We start from the raw sequence: 19,402 nt of genomic DNA, 5'->3' as shown, positions 1-19,402 counted from the left end.
GTATGGTTCCTGTTGCGCTTCTTGCAGACGAAAGAACTGATCTGTACCGTAGCAAAAAAAGCAAATCAGACCCAACTTCAGCTGAACTTAGAATTCGGGGAAGACTGAAAAGCTTGCAACAGTGGCAATCGTCCTGGGATAAGTCGACGAAAGGAAAATGGACGCGTAAGCTTATACCAAACCTAGAGTCATGGGTGAACCGAGATCATGGAGAGTTGAACTACTACCTGACTCAGATGATATCCGGCCATGGCTGTTACCGAGCGTATCTCCATAGGTTCAAATACGAAGATTCCCCTGACTGTCCTAATTGTGTCGGAATGATTGAAGATGCAGAGCATGTCTTTTTCGTCTGCCCCCGATTTAACGAAGCCAGGAGGTCTTGGGAAGAAGGTGTAGGATGCAAAATCTATCCTGAAACTCTGATAGCTACAATGCTATCCTCGCCTTCGGCCTGGGAACTTACGAGCGCGTACTGTACGACGGTGCTAAAGGAGTTGCGTAAAATAGAGCAAGAGCGGAGGAAGTTGGCTTGAACAGCCACTCTATCAGAGAAAGCTGCGGCTAAATCCCCCCCGCGAAGTAATGCCTAACGGCCATGCCGTGGGGACCAGGGATACCGAAGAGAGAGGATTGTTTTTAGTCGGTATTGATCTAGATCGAGTCCGACATACGGGGCACCAACATCAGGCCCTATGATACGTAAAGGTATTTTTAAACCTCTATAAAAAAAAATACATACTAGATGATCCCGCAAAAGTTAACAAATACAAAATAAGGTATGATCGTAGAGGGTTGAAAATTTAGGGTTGTATGTATTTTTGTATGCTGTATCATAATAAATCAAAAAATTATAAAGGGTGAACAACCCTTGTCACTTAGGGGTATGTAAAATAGATAGTAGCCGATTCTCAGACCTACTGTATACGCATATAAAATTTGGTAAAAATCGATCAAGCCGTTTCGCAGGAGTACGGTAACTAATATTGTGACATGGAAATTATATATATATATATGTTCTAATTGTTAATACTATATGTTAATAAACTATGACTTAACTATAAGCATTAAAACGAGGTTAGCTATCAACACCCAACAATGCGTGAGAGTTACACCTGAGTTGCCGTCGTGAAACTGTCCGGACTTACCGACGGTCAACGAACGCGGCCGACGGTGAACTGTGAAATTGACTGTCACCGGTGAAACCTCCTTCACCGTCACAGCAACTGGATCAGGTGACACATAACTGGAATAATAAAATCCAAGTTTCACAAAACAAAGTGAATTAAATATGCTTATCTGATCAATTGGCAATGGAAGGTTCCCCCCCCCCCACTTTAGTTGACCGACGAAATAGTCAAAAGGTCTTTGAAAGTCGTTGGATACAGGCAAACCTTTGACCAGTGTGTTGCTAGCGGATCTACGGATCCGACAGGCAGGTATTCATGGTATGCATAAAGCACAGGCTTGTGCATAAGAGCATCAGCACCGGATTGGACAATCTCGTTAACCAAACCATCAAATCATCATGACCTTCGCTGTTTCCTTTGACTTACTTGTTACTTTGGAGCTGGAAGGTTCTCCAGAGGCGTCCTGGAGCCAGTGAGCCTTCAACTAAGTGGCTCCAGGTCACCCAGGGATTAATGGAAAGGTCTATGCTTGAATTACCGCTGCGTTCAAATCCAAAATGAGTAGATCTACAGAATCTAGGTCAGGGACGTATCTTGAAGAATTGCTCGTAAGTGAAAGTGGTGGGCATGACGCTCATGCAACTGATGCCTGTCGAGGCTTGATAATTAGATACTAATAATTGTCAGCAATGTCTGGGGTAAAAGGTCCTGAAGATGTTCACGTACTTCCTGGACTGACGCAGACGAACTCATAGCAATTTTTAACCCATAATCACCTACTGCAAGGCATCCTTCAAAGATATCTATGGATATATATATCACAATCGTCATACAAGCGGATTGGCGATCGCTGTGTGGTATTATGGTAGGCAGAAGACGCTGATCATCCTCTGGAAACTTGTCTGCGAAGAGTGGCAATTCCATATAATTAGTGTACGAAATTGTTATTCCAATAATCGAATCAACAACCTAAGATTCCAAGTCTCTTTCCTCTCCTTCTGGGTTATGTAACATGTTTGACTAGAAGCCTCAGTCATGAACTAAGAAGGAGAAAGCTTGGAAAAGAATTTCTCTGTTAAGGAAAACCGGTTCAGTTTGGTGTGGTAGATTCTTCTTCGATCTGAATGAGGGACTTGCATAGTCGAATTATAAGTTAAACGAAGAAAGAAAAAGATAATAAAGAAGATGGAAGAAGATAAAAAAGAAAATGGAAGAAGATAATAAAGATGAAAGAAGATAATAAACAAGATGAAAGAAGATAATAAAGATGGAAGAAGATAGTAAAGAAGATGGAAGAAGATAATAAAGAAAATTGAAGAAGATAATAAAGATGAAAGAAGATAATAAACAAGATGGAAGGAGATAATAAAGATGGAAGAAGACAGTAAAGAAGGTGGAAGAAGATAATAAAGAAGATGGAAGAAGATTAAACTCACCCGGAGGCAACTGCGGTGATGTTGTAGTCTCCAGGGAGGAGCAGTCTCCAGTATGCTCCATACTCCGTAGTCTTGATGGGGTGTTTTATTCCCTCCACAATTATTTGAGCATTCTGTAATAAAATATTTACTTCTTTGATAAAAACATTAAAGAATCCCAAGCTGGAAGACTGGTATTTTTTTTTTCTAGGTTCTTCGGACTGTTTATAACAGGGGTGGTCAAACTGCGGCTCGCGGGCCGCACGCGGCTTTTTGCACGATTATTTTTGACCACAATTGATTGTCGAATTATTTCAATATTTAAAATTATATAATATATATCAGCTGCTGGGAAATTGAAACAAATCACTGGCGTGAATAATTATTATTATTATTCCACCATAATTAGTGAAATATAAACATCGATCGTAATTAACTAACCGGCGTCTTAAGTATTATTAGGAGTGCTGTCATATACGTGTGCATATATCTAACTTCAATACAAATAATTCGTACTTTTGTTTAAATAATCTCAATAAATATGATTTTTAAATAAAAATTCTTATGCGTGTTTAAAATGCGTATTTAATTGCGGCTCGGAAAACAATTTCAAATTTCGATTAATAGCTCGAATTATCAAGGAGATTGGCCACCCCTGTTATATAATATATATGTAGTATATTACGTAATATATGCTGTATATCTATATACTTCATACTATATGTATCTAGAGCAAACCTACTTAATATATACACTCTCAATATAATACACTATCATACACACACATATATATATATTCTTTTTTTACCTAAAATTTATTTTTTATAAGAGTATCTAGTTGTTCTGAAAGAGTACAACGCTGAACGTATCTCTTTCTCAATCTCCTTTCGTTAAACTCACATCGCAAAGCAAAAATAGAGATAATTTTACGTACCTTAACCGGACGACCATCTTCTTCAAGGACGAACCCATTCACACCGACGTGGATTTGCTCCATGAAAGCAAGAAGTGGTTCTTTATTCTTCGCCCAGAATGATGGAAGTTCGCTGGCGGGGGGGTACTTGCAGCATGACAACTCGAAGGTCACCTCGAAGCAGTTGGAATTCACGTAATTGAAGTCCTGCATGCCACCTGAAAACCAAAAAAAAACACCACCAATAAACACCATGTCTGAAGACCTTTGTCTTCATTAGTGTACTGCCGGTGATGAAATACGGATCTGAGACGTGATCACATACGATGGGCCTCATAAAGCTCTAGGAACCCATAGATCAATGCATGAAGTTTCGCTTCGTGAGAGAGACAGACATGAACTTCTGCTGTAGAGAAGAAAAGGAACAATATTTAGCCACTTCCGCACATGCAGTGGTAGTCGTGCAACAAAGTGCACCGCCCGCCAGCCCGCTGAATAACACGCATGCGGCACACCGATTAGTGACAAACACAGAGACTCTGTGTTTGGCACTCCATTTGTATATAAATAAGGCAATTTAAAAAAAAAAATCAAAAATATCACGCACCGGCGCGTGGCCGGCACTGCGAAAGGAATTATCGCTATCATTGCCTGGTCTCTAGGCGCGTGGTAAATAAAAACCAATAGTTCGCCAATAAAGTTAAAACGTCCAAGCGCAGCGCAGACACGATAGCGTGTTACTATGCGCGATGCCGGCGCCGTACTAGCTCATAACGGTTGAACGGTCATCAAATCGAAACATGCAAGACGAAGGGGAGAGAGTATGCTTCCTCAGCTACTGCAGGAGGGTGGTAATGGATGCAATAGGTAAAAATAAATAATGTTGCAAAATAAAATAGTAAGGAAACCTAGAATGTAGTGGTTGAGGATGAATGTATGGCTATTGGAATGAAATGAAATGGGAAAATTGTAGAATGAAAGAAATAGTACGACAGATAAGATGATATGAAAGAGAAGAATGATAATAATAAAAAAAAAAGAAATGAATAAATTAGTAGAATTAAAAAGTCCCTGTCCCACACGAGATAGGGGAACAAGAGGTCACCAACAGCGGGAACTATAAAAAAAAAAATTGTTGAATGGTAGTCACCTCGCGCCGGCGCGAGACCGGCCCCAGCTGAATTGTTTACACTGACCTTGAACAGAATACCAGAATGCACCGTTGGTGATGCCGTCCGTGAAGTTCTCCGGCTTGCAGGCGTTACCCAGCCTCATGTCGACGTGGCGCGAAGCGTAGACCAGAGCCAGATGCTTGAAGAGTTCGTGATCCGGAGACCTGCTCTCTTCGCAGCAGTCCTTGCCTGAGCTGGAATCAGATTTTTGGGTCTAACTGCTTCCTGTCAAATAATACCTGATGGTACACATTGAAGCCGGATAGACAAGCAACGTATGAACGGAAGGTACGACGGCTTCAACAACCAAGATTTTCTTCCCAGATGCCGAAACGGCGTATAGAATACTCCGCCAAATTCAATTTGACACAGACCTGGTTCAGATGTTAACAGGGCACGGGGGGTTCTCGGAATACCTCCACAGGTTCAAACTCAAGGAGAGTTCCTCGTGCCCCTGTGACCCTGCGGTGGACCAGACTGTGTTGCACCTTCTCACCAGCTGTCCCGTGTATGGAAGGCACAGGTATGAGTGCGAGGTGGAATTATGTGCGAGTATAAAGTGGGAAACCATCTCTTTAATACGCCACAACCAGTTACGAAATATTTTCCTAAAATTCTGCATATATGTCATAAGTAAAACAGTGAGTTGTAATAAGTCTCGGCCTACCAATAATATAAGATAATGTAAGCAAATAAAATAAGTCTAAAACTGTAAAATAAAAGAAGTAAAATAACCAAATGTAACTTAGCATAGCAATAATATTAAGAACTGAGGAGAAGAATGAGAGAAAACAAAAGAAAAGAATTTAATAAACGATAAAGACTGAATGACAATGTGACGCATGACAGAAGAAATAAATAAAGAATGTGAATAACTTGTTGTAAACAAACATCCTTAACCTTACACATGTTAGGGGCGCACGAGAGGCCTCCAATAAAGGGGGCCAAAAAAAAACATAAGACATCCACCCCTGGAGTTCCCGGATTAGCAAATTCTAGTGACGACATGTCTACTAGAGCCTTCAGGTTCGTAAAACCATTGACCCACAATCTCAACTAAGATCTTCATTATTTATTCCTATGTCCCCATGATGGGGCAGAGGGCGTCCACAGTACATCACCATCCCGAGGGGTCTTGAGCCTCGCGCTTTACTTCGCTCCACGTCATTTCAACTGCCTTCACTTGTGCAGTGATCGTCCGCCGCCAGGTTTGCTTTGGGCGGCCATGTCTTCGCTTTCCTTGAGGAATCCATTCTAGGGCTTGCCTCGGTATGTGATCAGGGTCTTCGGAGCGTGTTGCCTGTCCAGTTCTATTTGCGTCGTTTGATCTGCTGGTCGATCGGCATCTCACCGCAGCGTTTCCAGAGATCTACGTTGGAGACTTTCTCAGGCCAGTACATACAGAGAATACGTCGAAGAAAGTTGTTAATGAAGACTTGGAGCCGACGCGTGATATCCTTGGTAACCTTCCACGACTCGCATCCATTTCCATATCTTAACTAAGGACATCTATATATCTAACAATATCTTAATTTAAAATCTTACATTAAAATCAAAATAGAGACATGATTAATTTCGTATGTAAAAACGTAACAAATCTTTCACATGTCTGTCACGTATATATAAAATTCCACAAGATATCATATACCAAAAGTAGAACTAAACGATTTGATAGCTCGTTTATAGTGGGAGTCGCCAAGATTTGGAACGACCTGCCTGGGTCTATTTTTTCTGATGAGTTGAACTCTGGAGCCTTTAAGAGTAGAGTGAACAGGTTTCTTTTTGATGGGCGTGTACCATCTTCGTCTTCATCTACACTTTTCATCAGGTAAGATGGAAGACAAACGCCTATGCCATTACAACTATATATTATATATTTTATTCATAATTTCTATTACTACCTAACTATATATTATATTCATAATTTCTAAAATTAAAAGTATATTATTAAATAAATCTTATTCGCATTCAAGAGTTTTTAGTTGATCATCGATATCAGTCGATAATCGGAATAAAAATATTTTGAATTTGAATTTGTGGGACATGGCGTCCCACTTCTGATGGTGATGAAATCAAAGCCATCACTATGAAATATCATTTTTTCTAAAAAAAAAAACTACTACGTAAATATTTTTCAAACATTTATACTATTAGTCTTACGCCCCCCTATATAACATATATATATATATATATATATATATATATATGTGTGTGTGTGTATATTTTTACGAATTGCCACCTTGTGAGGCGTGGGCCCCGCGTTGAGAAACACATTTTTTTTAAAATTATAATACATTAACATTTTACAATTCTACTGTCTGCATTCCGCTATTTTTAGCTTCTTTTAATTTTAATACGAACAAAGACATATTTTAAAATTCATATTGTTAAACTGGTTAAACTTTCAAATATTTGTTATAATAATAAAATTAAAAACATTTAGCATTTATATTCGTCTGCGCATTTATTTTTGTATAAAACTTGATATGAAAATTTTACTAATATACATTGTCATATACATAAATATCATATATATACATATAAATAAATATTAAATTAAATATTTTCTTAATTTAAATTCACACGACTACATTTTTAACAAGTTTTTGTTTCTGATCAACAATATATTCAACTTTTGCCATCTAGTATACAAAATCAATGCCGGAGCGGTAACAAATCAATCGGTTTTTTTTTGTATATGTCCACAGAAACGACATTACTTTCCGGTGCATCTGATATATTAAGGATATAGAATATATAAGGATATAGTAGTGAGTAAGAAAAGGACCAATATTTAGCCACTTCCGCACATGCAGTGGTAGTTGTGCAATAAAATGCACCCCCCGCCAGCCCCCCGGCAAACAATGCGAATCACATAATCGCGACCGCGTAATCGGTGTAACATAACTCCTGAAGATGCCCCGTGGAGGGATGAAACACGTGTTGAGTGATTTGGCAGCGGGCTGGCGGGCGGTGCATTTTATTGCACGACTACCACTGCATCTGAAGTGGCTAAATATTGGTCCTTTTCTCACTTAGGATAGACTTCCGCGAGGTAACGCCTGATTCCATTAAAGATATAGGAGTGGTTGTGGTCATGCTCTGGTAGGTTTCGGTGCCCCCCCTACTCTCGCTAGGGATCGCCATGTGACTCCGTGTTTGTCGGAGAAAAAGCCTTCATTTACAGACATATCAATGACAGTTTTTATGTCTGTCCATTCAGTTTAATAACACCACCAAACATTCCATTGAGTTCATACACCGTACCACATGTGCCTAATGCATTCTTTTTAAATTCTAGTAAGATATGTCGCCATCTAAAGATCACGTTGACCTTTTTTTCAAAGAAAAGTAACAGAGTTTTTTTATTTCCTCAAGAATTTTTTCAATTTTTTTTTATTTTCTTCCTCATCTTCCACGCTTCACATTGTCGTTTTTTTCTACTTTCTCTCATTCCACAATTCAATCTTTCTTTCCCTTCTATTCAGTTTCTCTCATCCATCCTCAATAACTGCAGTTGCAGTCTATTGTTTACAATGTTTTACTGATTTTTATTCATTTTGTTTTCCAAAGTTGTTTTTATAACGGCTTTATATCAAAATTTATTTAAGTTACATTATAATTTATTTCTAATATCATTTTTCTACCTGTTTACCTCGTGGTCGCAACTCCAGTCTTTCATCCCCAATGGCTGTGGAGGGAGCTATATACCTTATTGCGACTTGTAGTAACGGAAAGATCGCACGTACATCACGCGTGCGCTTATTGTCTGCGCCGGCGCATCGGTCAACTTCGGCTATCTCCGGCCGCCGCTCGCCATTGTTAGCCACGCTTGGACACCATACGCACGCTTCTTGGTACAGCGATTTTTGTTCCCGTTTGCAACGTAATAAACCTTGCATTATATTCTTTTTTTATGTTTTTCTCTTTGGCTTAAATTAATTTCTATCTCTTCCTATCTATACCGCGCTAAATTATAAACCAGATGTTCGAGTAGAATCCCATTTCTAACAGATGCTTGCACGTATTAAAGCGAAATAGAATATGATTGTTTCTCTCAAAATGTTTAACACATCTGTTTTTATTACACAAATAACCGCGTAACCTTTCAAAGTCACAGGTGACGATGATCACTGTACAAACATATATTCATAATATTTTTTTTATTTATTTATTAACAAAATACAATTGAGTGTTTATATATATATACACACACGCGGCCCGGTAAACATGACAATACGGCTCGCCAAACTTTTTTAAAATTGAATTTATTTTATCGATTTTCCTCATCAATATATTGTTATAAAGTTAATTATAATAAAATTGTGGTACATGCTAAACCGAAAGAATTAATTTATAGTCACCACCGATCAAAACTGAGCAATAGACGAACGGAAAGCTGCATAAGCCTATACATATAATTATATATATATATATATATATATATATATATATATATAAATATATATATATATATATTATATTATATTGTTTCTTAGTTCTTATCCTGTTTATTTTTATTATGCATTAAAATATATTTTTAATACTAATGTTTCTCAAAAATAGAGCTTTGTAGATTCCAAAAAAAATTGACCCATTGATTAAAAATGTTACTTACCCCTGATTTACATCGATCTGTTTTTCTTCTATAATTTAATGTCAAACGTGATTCAATTGGAAGCCAAACTCACCTTAAATCATCGTAAGGATAGCTAGCGACGACAGCGCCCCCATGCAGGTTCCCGGACAGCACGAACTGCTTGCGAAGCACCCAGCGGATCAGGGCTGCGGTCTCCGGCTGCCTACCTCCGAAGAGGTACGCGTCGTCAGAGGACCTGTGCCGGTCGAACTGATCCGGGAAGTCTCGATTCAAGTCCACTCCTCTCGCGTTGTTGCGCCCCATCGACTCCTGCAGCGACTCGCATTCTCCCTCCTGTAACAATTATATCATTTATACCCCCCTCTGGTACCTCTCATTCCCCTAATCTATAACATACTTTCTCTTCTTCCATCTTCTAGACCAGTGATTCCCAAAGTGGTCTATATCGACCCCTAGGGGTCTATGACAACTTGCAAGGGGTCTACGTCAGCGAAAAAAAATTTGGGGGTCCATGAAATGAAAATGGGGGTCCACGATAGTGGATCTCAACACATACACTGATAGTACCTATTTACTTACATCATACTATCTTATAACATCAAAACATTTACATTATTTATAAAAGTACCTATGAAGTAAAAAATCTATTATATATGTTCATAAAATTGTGTAAGTTGTAGGATGGTTGTATAATAGATTGTTTTAGTTGGTACAGTAGATACAAAATTTTATTTAGAGTAGTTTTAATTTAAATTCAATTAATAAATGTATTAATTAACATGTGTTTTTACTTTAAGTTTTTAACACCAAACTTCGCTACAGTTAGAAATTTACAGGAAATCGATATCAGGTAATTAGGGTGTCTACCGAACACGGAAAAACATGGCAAGGGGTCTACGACACAAAAAAGTTTGGGGAACTCTGTTCTAGACTATATGACGCAAATAATGTTACGCTACCAGCCATTTTCAAGTACATGGGAATAGAGTTTGCAGAAACAGAAGATCCTGTTCATTGAACTTAATGCAGTTAGTCCTTGGAGCTTTTATAGCTTCATCAGAAATGAGTTCACGAAACGGAAATGTCAAAAACTATTAAAAAATTAAAATACGTACATCGTATTTCAGCTGACATACTCTGCCACATGAAGAAGGTATACCTACACGAGTTATTTGTAGTGTTTATGTGAGTGTACAGTTTTTTTTTATGGCCCCCGTTATTGGGAGCCTCTCGTATCCCCTATCTGGTGTGGGACAGGGACTTTTTATTTACATTTATTTAATTTTTTCACATATATTTTTTTCATTTTCTTTCTCTTCTTTCATACTTCATATTATCTTTCGTTCATTTCTGTCTTTCCTCAAATCCACTGTCTTTCCCTTTCGCTCTGTATCGCCTTTCATTCGTTCCTTGCTACTTTTACAGAGTGTACAGTTTGGAGGGAATCGAGGACCACCAGGCAATCACAGGTAGGATATTGAACCTACCTCGGATCGACCTAGCTGTTCTCGGAGGCGGGAATGTCGCTTGATTTTATCGCATCACACGCATTTGCGTGATGAGGACCCTGGTAGAGTTAATAAGTCTGTGAGCTGTACATTTACAAAGCTGATGCTCCATCGAAGAGTGACTTGTGAAAAAGGACTACTCGGCGGTCAGGAGTGATCAGGAACTCTCCTGACCACCCTCGCTTGAACGTGGACTATGTACTCTCATAGTGTACTCTCCCTGTAATATGGACTACCATTTTACATTATTTTCAAGATGAAATCTTCCATCTCGTTCCGCTATCATGTATTATGATATACACTTAATTTTACAATGAATTTTTATTTCCGTTCTCCTCTCTCGTTCTTCACAAATTCTGTGAGTACATCTTCTTTTATTCATCACATTCTCTTCTTTTCATTAACATTCACATCATCTTTTTGCCACATTCTTTGGTATCCACAGTTAGCAACAATTCTAAATTCTTATCTCATTTTAAATATTTTTTTTTATTTTCTAAACCTTATATCTTAATGCCTATTTTTATTTATAACCTTTATAATTGTTTTACAGTTTTACAGGAATTTGTGGCGGCGTTCTTGTTTTATCATTAGGGAGGTGATGGTGACACTTTCATCCTTTCCCTCCAGCTCCATCTTACACTCCCATCTCTTTCTCTTACCAATACGAGATAGACTATTATTTAAAAAAATCAATGGGCTTATTTTTGATAGTAAAGGAAAATTACGTACAGTACCCGGCGATAAATATTGCACATCGATTTTTGGAAAGAGACAATCGGCTTATTTCGGCTACGTAGAGCGTTATCTCTGTCGCACGAAATACAACGACTGACAAAACGTCAACTAGTGTGGGGCAGAGATAGTGCTCTAAGAAGCAGAAATTAGCCGATTGTCTCTTTCCAAACATCGATATGCAATATTTATCGCCGGGTACTGTAAATCGATTTTGGGACGTTTTTTAAATAACTGAGTTTTAATTTTTTTATTTATAAATTCACTTTTTAATTGCATCGCTATGTTTTTGATTCTTTTCATCTTTGAATGTAGAACTAACCATGTAAAAGATAGTTTCGCTAATGTAAATGTATATATATCGCCTTCTTGAATTATAACGTAAACATATACAACTGTAAACAATAGAAGGCTTGTCATTTTAATAAATGCATTTTCTATAATCACGGTATAGAACTCATCTTGCATATTTAAGGCACCGTTAAAAATGGCAACACCAAAATTAATTTATCCTCAACTGAATCAAATTTTTAATAAAATTTTATATTATTGAACCAGTATTTTAAAAATTCAATGCGCATATTAAAAGTAAATAAAGGAATATTTAAATGACAAGAATCCTTGGCAGTGATATCCCTTGATTATTTTGATTTCATTCAGGCTTTATCTGATAAGGTGTATATGTGTAAATCTGTATTATTAAACTTTACTAAAAGATGAATTGTTGTGGAGTTTCTTCAAGCTTCTTCTCCGCAACTATAACACCTTGGAAAGCAGAGTGCAGTCAAAATTAAAATAGGTTAAAAAAAAGTTGTAGGTCAATAGCAGTCATGTAAAAAGTTACAATGTTGAATAAATTAATTTAATCTTTTATCTTTATTTTTAAGATCACGTGAATAGACGCCCACTGCAAGAGGTAAGTGTCCCCCAAAGGTGGTCAAGACGACTGGTCATGCGCTGCTTGCTTCCAGAAACTTCCTATGACCTTTCAACCACAACGGCTGTCAGTTCCATGAGGAATATGCCCTACCCGTAGTACTTCACTCTAGAATTTCTTCGAGCTATGTATAAGGTCCCGAACTTTAATCTCTGGACCTCATTCCTGATTCTATTTATACCTAAATGTAAAATCTTTGACATAGCCAAGTCTTCGATAAATGTCACATTCAATAATTAGAATATAGACTAAACATCTTCGGACGGAGTTATCAATGCATTGACATATGCCCTTGCATTTGCATTGAAACCTATCTATACAAGTACTAAGGTCTCTGAACTTACATTAACGGACCTGTAGATAAAATAATGTTATTCAAAACAAAATATTTATTTACAAGTAATTTTAAAACAATACCTACTCATATTGGTAAAGTATTGGTCTTTGATATCACAATGGTACTGGTTTATCTGCTGAACCAAAGTTTGGAAACCAATACAGTAATTATAATGGAAAAAAAAATGAATATTAATCTACAGTTAAAAAAATATGTCATCTTAACACTTTAATCATATTATGGATTCTTTAATTTTATTCACTTAAAAGTTAATTATATTTCAACATTGTTACCTCAGGGCAGGAAATTCAAAATAGAGAAAAAAAAGTAACATGGGCGCAGTTTTAAAATAATTAAAACAACAATTATTTATAAAATATTTCTCTCACTTCTGGACTCATGTTCAAATTCAGTTGCCCAACGAGCAACAAAAGGCTTTGGAACAGATGAGACATGTCAAGGTTCTTAAAAAACACTGGACACAGATTGCCTTCAAAAAAATTTATTATAAATCCATGGAGGTGGCGCATATCCTACCATGAATATGTTGTTGAACATATTTGCAATATATACTATTATTTTATTATATATGTATATATATATATCTGACGGACCACAGCGCCAAGTACAGAATATGTATGGGTGATCTTGTCTTGTCTCAGCAAGCTAGTTTCGCAACCAAGCTGCAATGCGCACATTTTGCATTGTTGTTGGTCTTAATCAAGCCAATCCAACTCCTTGTGAAATCCCAGCAAACCCTTGTATGTATGTATGGGTGATCATGTATAGGGTGTCAATGATTGTTGATAAGTGTGGGTGTGGCAAGGAGATTATAAGATAATCTCAAATAGCAAAAGAGCAATTGGTTAATTGACCAGAACATAGCAGAAAAGAATTGTCTCCAACACCAGAAAAAACAAGACATGTAAGAACTCAATCTTCATACATGCATTTGAATCCTGATCATTCCTTATGGCAGATCAAACAAAGAAAAACACTATTGTACTAAGGTGCTGGTTAAGGATGCTATCCATATCATGGAGTGCCAAGAGAACTGACAGATCTGAAGTTGGTTAACTTCATAAAAAGACCTAGCTTTTTATTTTTTGTCCACTCATGAATTCAAATCAAAAATTATAGTGTTGCCAAAAACAAAAGAACTAGTCCAAAAAATTCTGATGCACTAATTATACATAGCAGTTATGTCAATTTTTATTTTAACAAAATTGATGTTTTTTTTCAATTTTACTCATAAGATAAACAATAATGGTAAAAATATATAAAACACGCTAATCTATTATTATAAATTATAGATGGCTAATACCTAGTAAGTGAAACTATAATTTAAAAAAAAATAATTAATTAAAAAAAAATATTATTATTATAATAATGTACAGAAAATACTTTATTACATTAAACATATTAAAAAATTTTTTTGAATTATTGTGGATGATTTAATTTATTTTCACTTACGTAAATTAAAAAAAAAAACTATTTGAGTGACCTCTCTAATACATACATAGGTCTCTGACTCACGAGATTAAAACCACAGATTTACAGTTAAAATCTTTTGAATTAGTCATTCTGATGCAAAATAAAATGAATACTAACCATAAATAGCTAATTCTTAATTGAATCGAAACTAATTTAACAACCAATAGTGCCAACTGGTAATAATCTAATAAGAAAAAAGTTGTTTAGTGTTTTACAAAATAAACAATTCAGTGAAGTGGTCATAAGGTAATTAAAGCAGGAATGTGACTCACCTTACTCTTTTCGAATCCGTCAGGGTTCAGCGACGGCATCAAGTGAATGTCCGTCGTGTTAACAAGGCGGGAAACCCTGTCATCCTTTCCGTAGTTTGCCAGAAGGTACTGCGCCAAATAAACCATAAGCTGCCGCCCCACAGACTCATCTCCATGCATATTTGCCACATATTTAAAGGCTGGTCGCTCAGGATGTACAGTTTTAACACCTTCGCTGATCTGCAACACCAGAAGTCGACGGTCTTCAACCGACTTCCCGATTTGATAAACCTTCGCAAGATCCGGGTAAGTTTTCTCTAATTCATCAAATAATTCAACCAATTTCTCATAGTTATCATAACTGGGATCTTTTAAAAAGGTTTCTTCGTCTATTGACCGCAACGAAAATCCTCTAATGAATAAAGTAAATATAAAAAAACATGTGTAAAATGCGGGTGTCATTTTAACACGGCTTTGTCTTCAATCACAATATTTTTCTTATTGATTCATATGAGAGTTGTGAATAAAAGCTATGTTATGAATATAAACATCGTATGGGAACAGGGTATTCACTGCAATGAAACGATAAGAGAGAAACGAGAGTCGATTCACACTCTTGACAGCTGATACTAACAGAACAGGTATATCGGTGTTGTCATACTCCATACAATATTTATTACTCATGCCATGAGAAATAATATAGTAGCTCTTTTATTTTAAATATTTATTATAATTCTTGTCGCTTTATACTCTTTTCGCAAAATAATAGGGTGACCGCCAGGAATAATTGATCTGCCATAAGGGCCTTTGCCAATACTCGCCACGCTTGGCATGCGGGTTGGCAATCTTAGTTTTTTTTTATTTAAAAAAAAAGTTAAATAAACATTAGGGGGACCGAAAACAAATGTCGGTTTCTTAAATTAAATTCACACGACTATATTTTTAACAAGTTTTTATTTCTAACTAACAATATATTCACATTCGTTATCAACAATCTTTTGTCGTCTAATATACAAAATCAATCGGTAAAAAATCAATCGGTTTTTCTGCAAAATATGTCGACAGAAACGACCTTGCCTACCGATTCCTCTAATACTTTTTAAGTACTGCTTAATTTATATATATTACAAAGACTTTCAATTGGACATAAACCTTCCTCATATATTTCCAATAAGACTGGATGGAAGGCGCTTCTATCCAATATTTTCCGACGAACTTACTATGCTTGCAGAATATAATTTAAGGATTGGTATTACCGCTCTTTCCGATGTATAAGAATAAGAAAAATTATATTCTTACCATCTATTTTAATGACTATATCTGATAAGTTCTGGATGCTATTAGCCTTTTTAGCTTTTACAGCTTCTTCGGACTCAGGGCTCACGAATCTGAAATCCATGAGCAATGATCAGGTGCGACACCTGACCACAATTGTATATTTTGAGTTCTAGCCAATCATAATTTATAAATTGTAAATATCTTCGATCAAAAATACGAATAATCAAATCAGAAATATGTAACATTCATGAATCTGCGGATCGTGGAATTTTTAATTTATTTTATTTAATATACTTTATTGAACTGGCTAGGATACATTTAAATAGTTTCATAATAATATACGTTTCGACAATATCCGAAAAAAAATTGGAATAATAATGAAATTGTAAATAAAACGTATTATAGAAATGATTTTACATTAATAAATATTATTAACTTGAAACAATTACCAGTAGCAGATAATTTAGTTTTATTCTTTTAATATATATATATATATATATATATATATATATATATATATATATATATATATATATAGTAAGTAGTATAGTCGTATCTATTGTAAATATTTCAATTTAATTATTGTGCACGTTGTGTCTGTGTTACTTTTTATGAATCTCCTTCCGTACGCCTACTGGAAGAAATTTCTGGTTAGAAATAAGTAGTGCCTGTTGTGTCAGTTATATTTGTATTGTTACTTTAGTGTTTTTATTGTGTGCAATAAACTGTTAAATAAATAAATAAATAAATATAATATACAGAATCTATTGACTAAGTATCTCATATAAAAATTCTACTAAAATGTTAGTTTTTTGATGATCTGGCAACACCTATACCAGTAGTTGTCATAAGATGACGTGTATAATAAACAGTTATGTATAGGTGTTTATAACTTTGCCAATCTCCTTGCAAACGAAGCGTGTAATTGTGTTCTTATAAACAGAACACTACGACTAAGTTCTTCTTAAACTTTAAACTTGAATATTTAAGATATAAAGTAAAATGTATATTTACTTTAATAATTCGCCTGCAGTTAATTATTTATGTTTATTTCTGCTCGAGAATATCATGTGATTAAAAGAAAGTTAATCATGTGATCGGCCTGATTTAGAAGTAATTGTGATAGAAATTAATCAGGTTTTTCGTGTAACTCTACCGTGTTGCGGAAGTAGGCATTGGCCTCGTATTATAGATACAATTCTAGTGTCTTAGTTACGTAATAGTCTTATTGGAAATTTTATTCTCTGATTATTTTTAAAACTTTTGGAGACACATGTAATGTTTTATAGCATAGTTCCCCAAACTTTTTGTGTCGTAGACCCCTTGCCATGTTTTTCCGTGTTGGGTAGACCCCCTACTTATCTGATTTTGATTTCCTGTAAATTTCTAACTGTAGTGAAGTTCGTGTTAAAAACTTATAGTAAAAACTTATAAACTTATAAACTTATAACTTATGTTAAAAATTTATAAATTGAATTTAAATTAAAACTACTCAAAATAAAATTTTGTATCTGTTATGTAAAATATACGTAACATTAAATAAACTATAAAAAAAATAACATAAGCAATAAGTCGTAATAAGTGAGAAGGATGAACCTGATGCTTTAATAATAAATTACTAAGAAATAAATAGCACTATCGTGGACCCCCATTTTCATTTCATGAACCCCCAAATTTTTTTCGCTGACGTAGACTCCTTACAGGTTGTCATAGACCCCTAGGGGTCAATATAGACTTTGAGACTTTGGGAATCACTGTTTTATAGGCTCCTAGAGTACATTGGTTATAAGAAACACGGTATAAAATCAGGAAACAGTTGCTAACGGCTTCTGTTATCACTTCAACTTGTCTGTTACTAATGTAGCTGCCACTTGAATCTTCATGTTTTATCTACCGTATCCAAACATGCAAGTTTCGACTAGCACTAAAATATTCGTCAAATACGAAGAACTAAACATTCTTTGTGAAGACCTTTCGTTAGCGGGATGCAGGAGAGGTTTTGGTTGAAATTTGTTTTAAATAGATATAAATAAGGGTTAAGCTTGATGAATATATTAAAAGGAGAGACGGTTAGCATTCCACTTGACAAGGATGGAACATAAAATGTTTAGGGCGCTACTTGACCACACTTTTCTCATCCTACATCAGAGTGTCTATGGAAACCCGAATGCGTTAGTTTTTAGTATAGTTCACGGATTTTCCCAGAACTCATATCAGACGAAGCTGTAAAAGTCTAGAAGGCTAGAAGCACTAGCTTCATCGAAACAATACAATACAATTAATATATGCACTTACACTTTGCACTACCAGCGCCTGAAAGAATCTCACATGCTAAATGATTTCAGGTTTTCTCAAAATTTTCAGTGTTACCACACTTATCAAATATGACTTCACTTTGTAAATTCCAAAAATATAACTTATCCGGATTATGTCAATATAGTTTTATACACCAGTATAAAATGGTACACCCAACACTTGTTACAGGTTATTATTTAAAATATCTAATGGATTCAGGCGTTATTTTGCGGAAGTCCATCCTAAGTAAGAAAAGGACCAATATATAGCTACTTTATTAGTGCCAAACACAGAGTCACTCTGTAACATCCGTGTCGGTGTAACATTGCTCCTGAGGATGCCCCGTGGAGGGGTGAAACACGTGTTGAGTGATTTAACGGTGGTAGTTGTGCAATTCGAATTGTTTGCCGCATGCGCATTTATCAGCGGGCTGGCGGGCGGTGCACTTTATTGCACGACTACCACTGCATGTGCGGAAGTGGCTAAATATTAGTCCTTTTCTTACTTAGGATGGACTTCCGCAAAATAACGCCTGATTCCATTAAATTTTTACGAAACCTCCCTGTGAAAACAGTTTAGAGGTCAATAATTTTGCAGTGGTTTCAATATATATGTTATATGTTAATATGTTGTGTGTTTACAATAATTATAATAGATACAAAAAGTAAGTAAAGTGGCGGAAGTAGCTATATATTAGTCCTTTTGTTATTTAAAATAAAAATGCATTAAATAAAAAGTAACGTATATTCATATAAATTTAATACAAAGGAACTTATGCACAATTAAATAATATTTAACAAACTTAAATTGGACACAGAATTAACAAAATATATGGCCTGTTTCAAGCTAACTTAATCATATCACCTGATAGACGCCTACTGCAAGGTATAGGCCTTATCGCCACCTCAACTATTTCGAAGGTCCACCACGTGGTCAACAGCCGTCAGTTGTATGAACAATGTACCTTACCCACTAATACTTCAAAATGTTGCATAGCACAATTGTCTTCTACATACACTGCTTGAGGAGTTGGAACTGGTTAAGGAAATTGTACAGATGTCATAGTGTCAAAATCAAGTACCGATGAGCGCCAGACCCTAGTCATTTTATAAAACTCATGGTATCTACCAACGAAACTGTTATATCATAAAGCGCCAACAGATGGCGCTAGTAGTATTTAGTTTTACTTTTAAAACGGAACCGCTAATAAGTCATGCAATGGAAGGATTATGTGAGGGTACTTTGGTAAACGAATATTTTTAAAACAAGAATCCTTGGCAGCGATGTCGCTTGTACAGAATATTGAATGTGCAGTAAGTTTGATATAATAACTAAAT

General features: G+C 35.8%; 1 protein-coding gene and 1 non-coding gene across 4 annotated transcripts in view; one reads left to right on the top strand and one right to left on the bottom strand.

Annotated features, from left to right (window-relative positions):
• The window catches only part of svr (Carboxypeptidase D svr), a 49,234-nt gene extending 34,135 nt beyond the window's left edge, over positions 1 to 15,099 (bottom strand). For all 3 annotated transcript variants that reach the window (XM_068767187.1, XM_068767188.1, XM_068767189.1), the window contains exons 1-6: positions 14,514 to 15,099; positions 9,322 to 9,563; positions 4,655 to 4,824; positions 3,480 to 3,676; positions 2,567 to 2,679; positions 1,149 to 1,246 (exon numbers count right to left, since the gene is read on the bottom strand). In XM_068767187.1, the coding sequence (XP_068623288.1) occupies positions 1,149 to 1,246; positions 2,567 to 2,679; positions 3,480 to 3,676; positions 4,655 to 4,824; positions 9,322 to 9,563; positions 14,514 to 14,954 (1,261 nt within the window). In that variant the 5' untranslated portion in view covers positions 14,955 to 15,099. The remainder of the gene's footprint in view (positions 1 to 1,148; positions 1,247 to 2,566; positions 2,680 to 3,479; positions 3,677 to 4,654; positions 4,825 to 9,321; positions 9,564 to 14,513) is intronic.
• A 2,718-nt stretch (positions 15,100 to 17,817) lies between these two features.
• Positions 17,818 to 17,905, top strand: LOC137924438 (U6atac minor spliceosomal RNA). Its single transcript, XR_011107594.1, has one exon. It is a non-coding gene; the product is annotated as a U6atac minor spliceosomal RNA (small nuclear RNA).
• Positions 17,906 to 19,402: the final 1,497 nt, after the last annotated feature.

This window comes from Battus philenor, unplaced genomic scaffold (assembly GCF_028537555.1).
Source record: "Battus philenor isolate CCGP_79_NKW_IND1 unplaced genomic scaffold, ilBatPhil1.0.hap1 SCAF_23, whole genome shotgun sequence".
Taxonomy (NCBI): domain Eukaryota; kingdom Metazoa; phylum Arthropoda; class Insecta; order Lepidoptera; family Papilionidae; genus Battus; species Battus philenor.
This window is presented reverse-complemented; position numbering and strand designations above follow the sequence as displayed.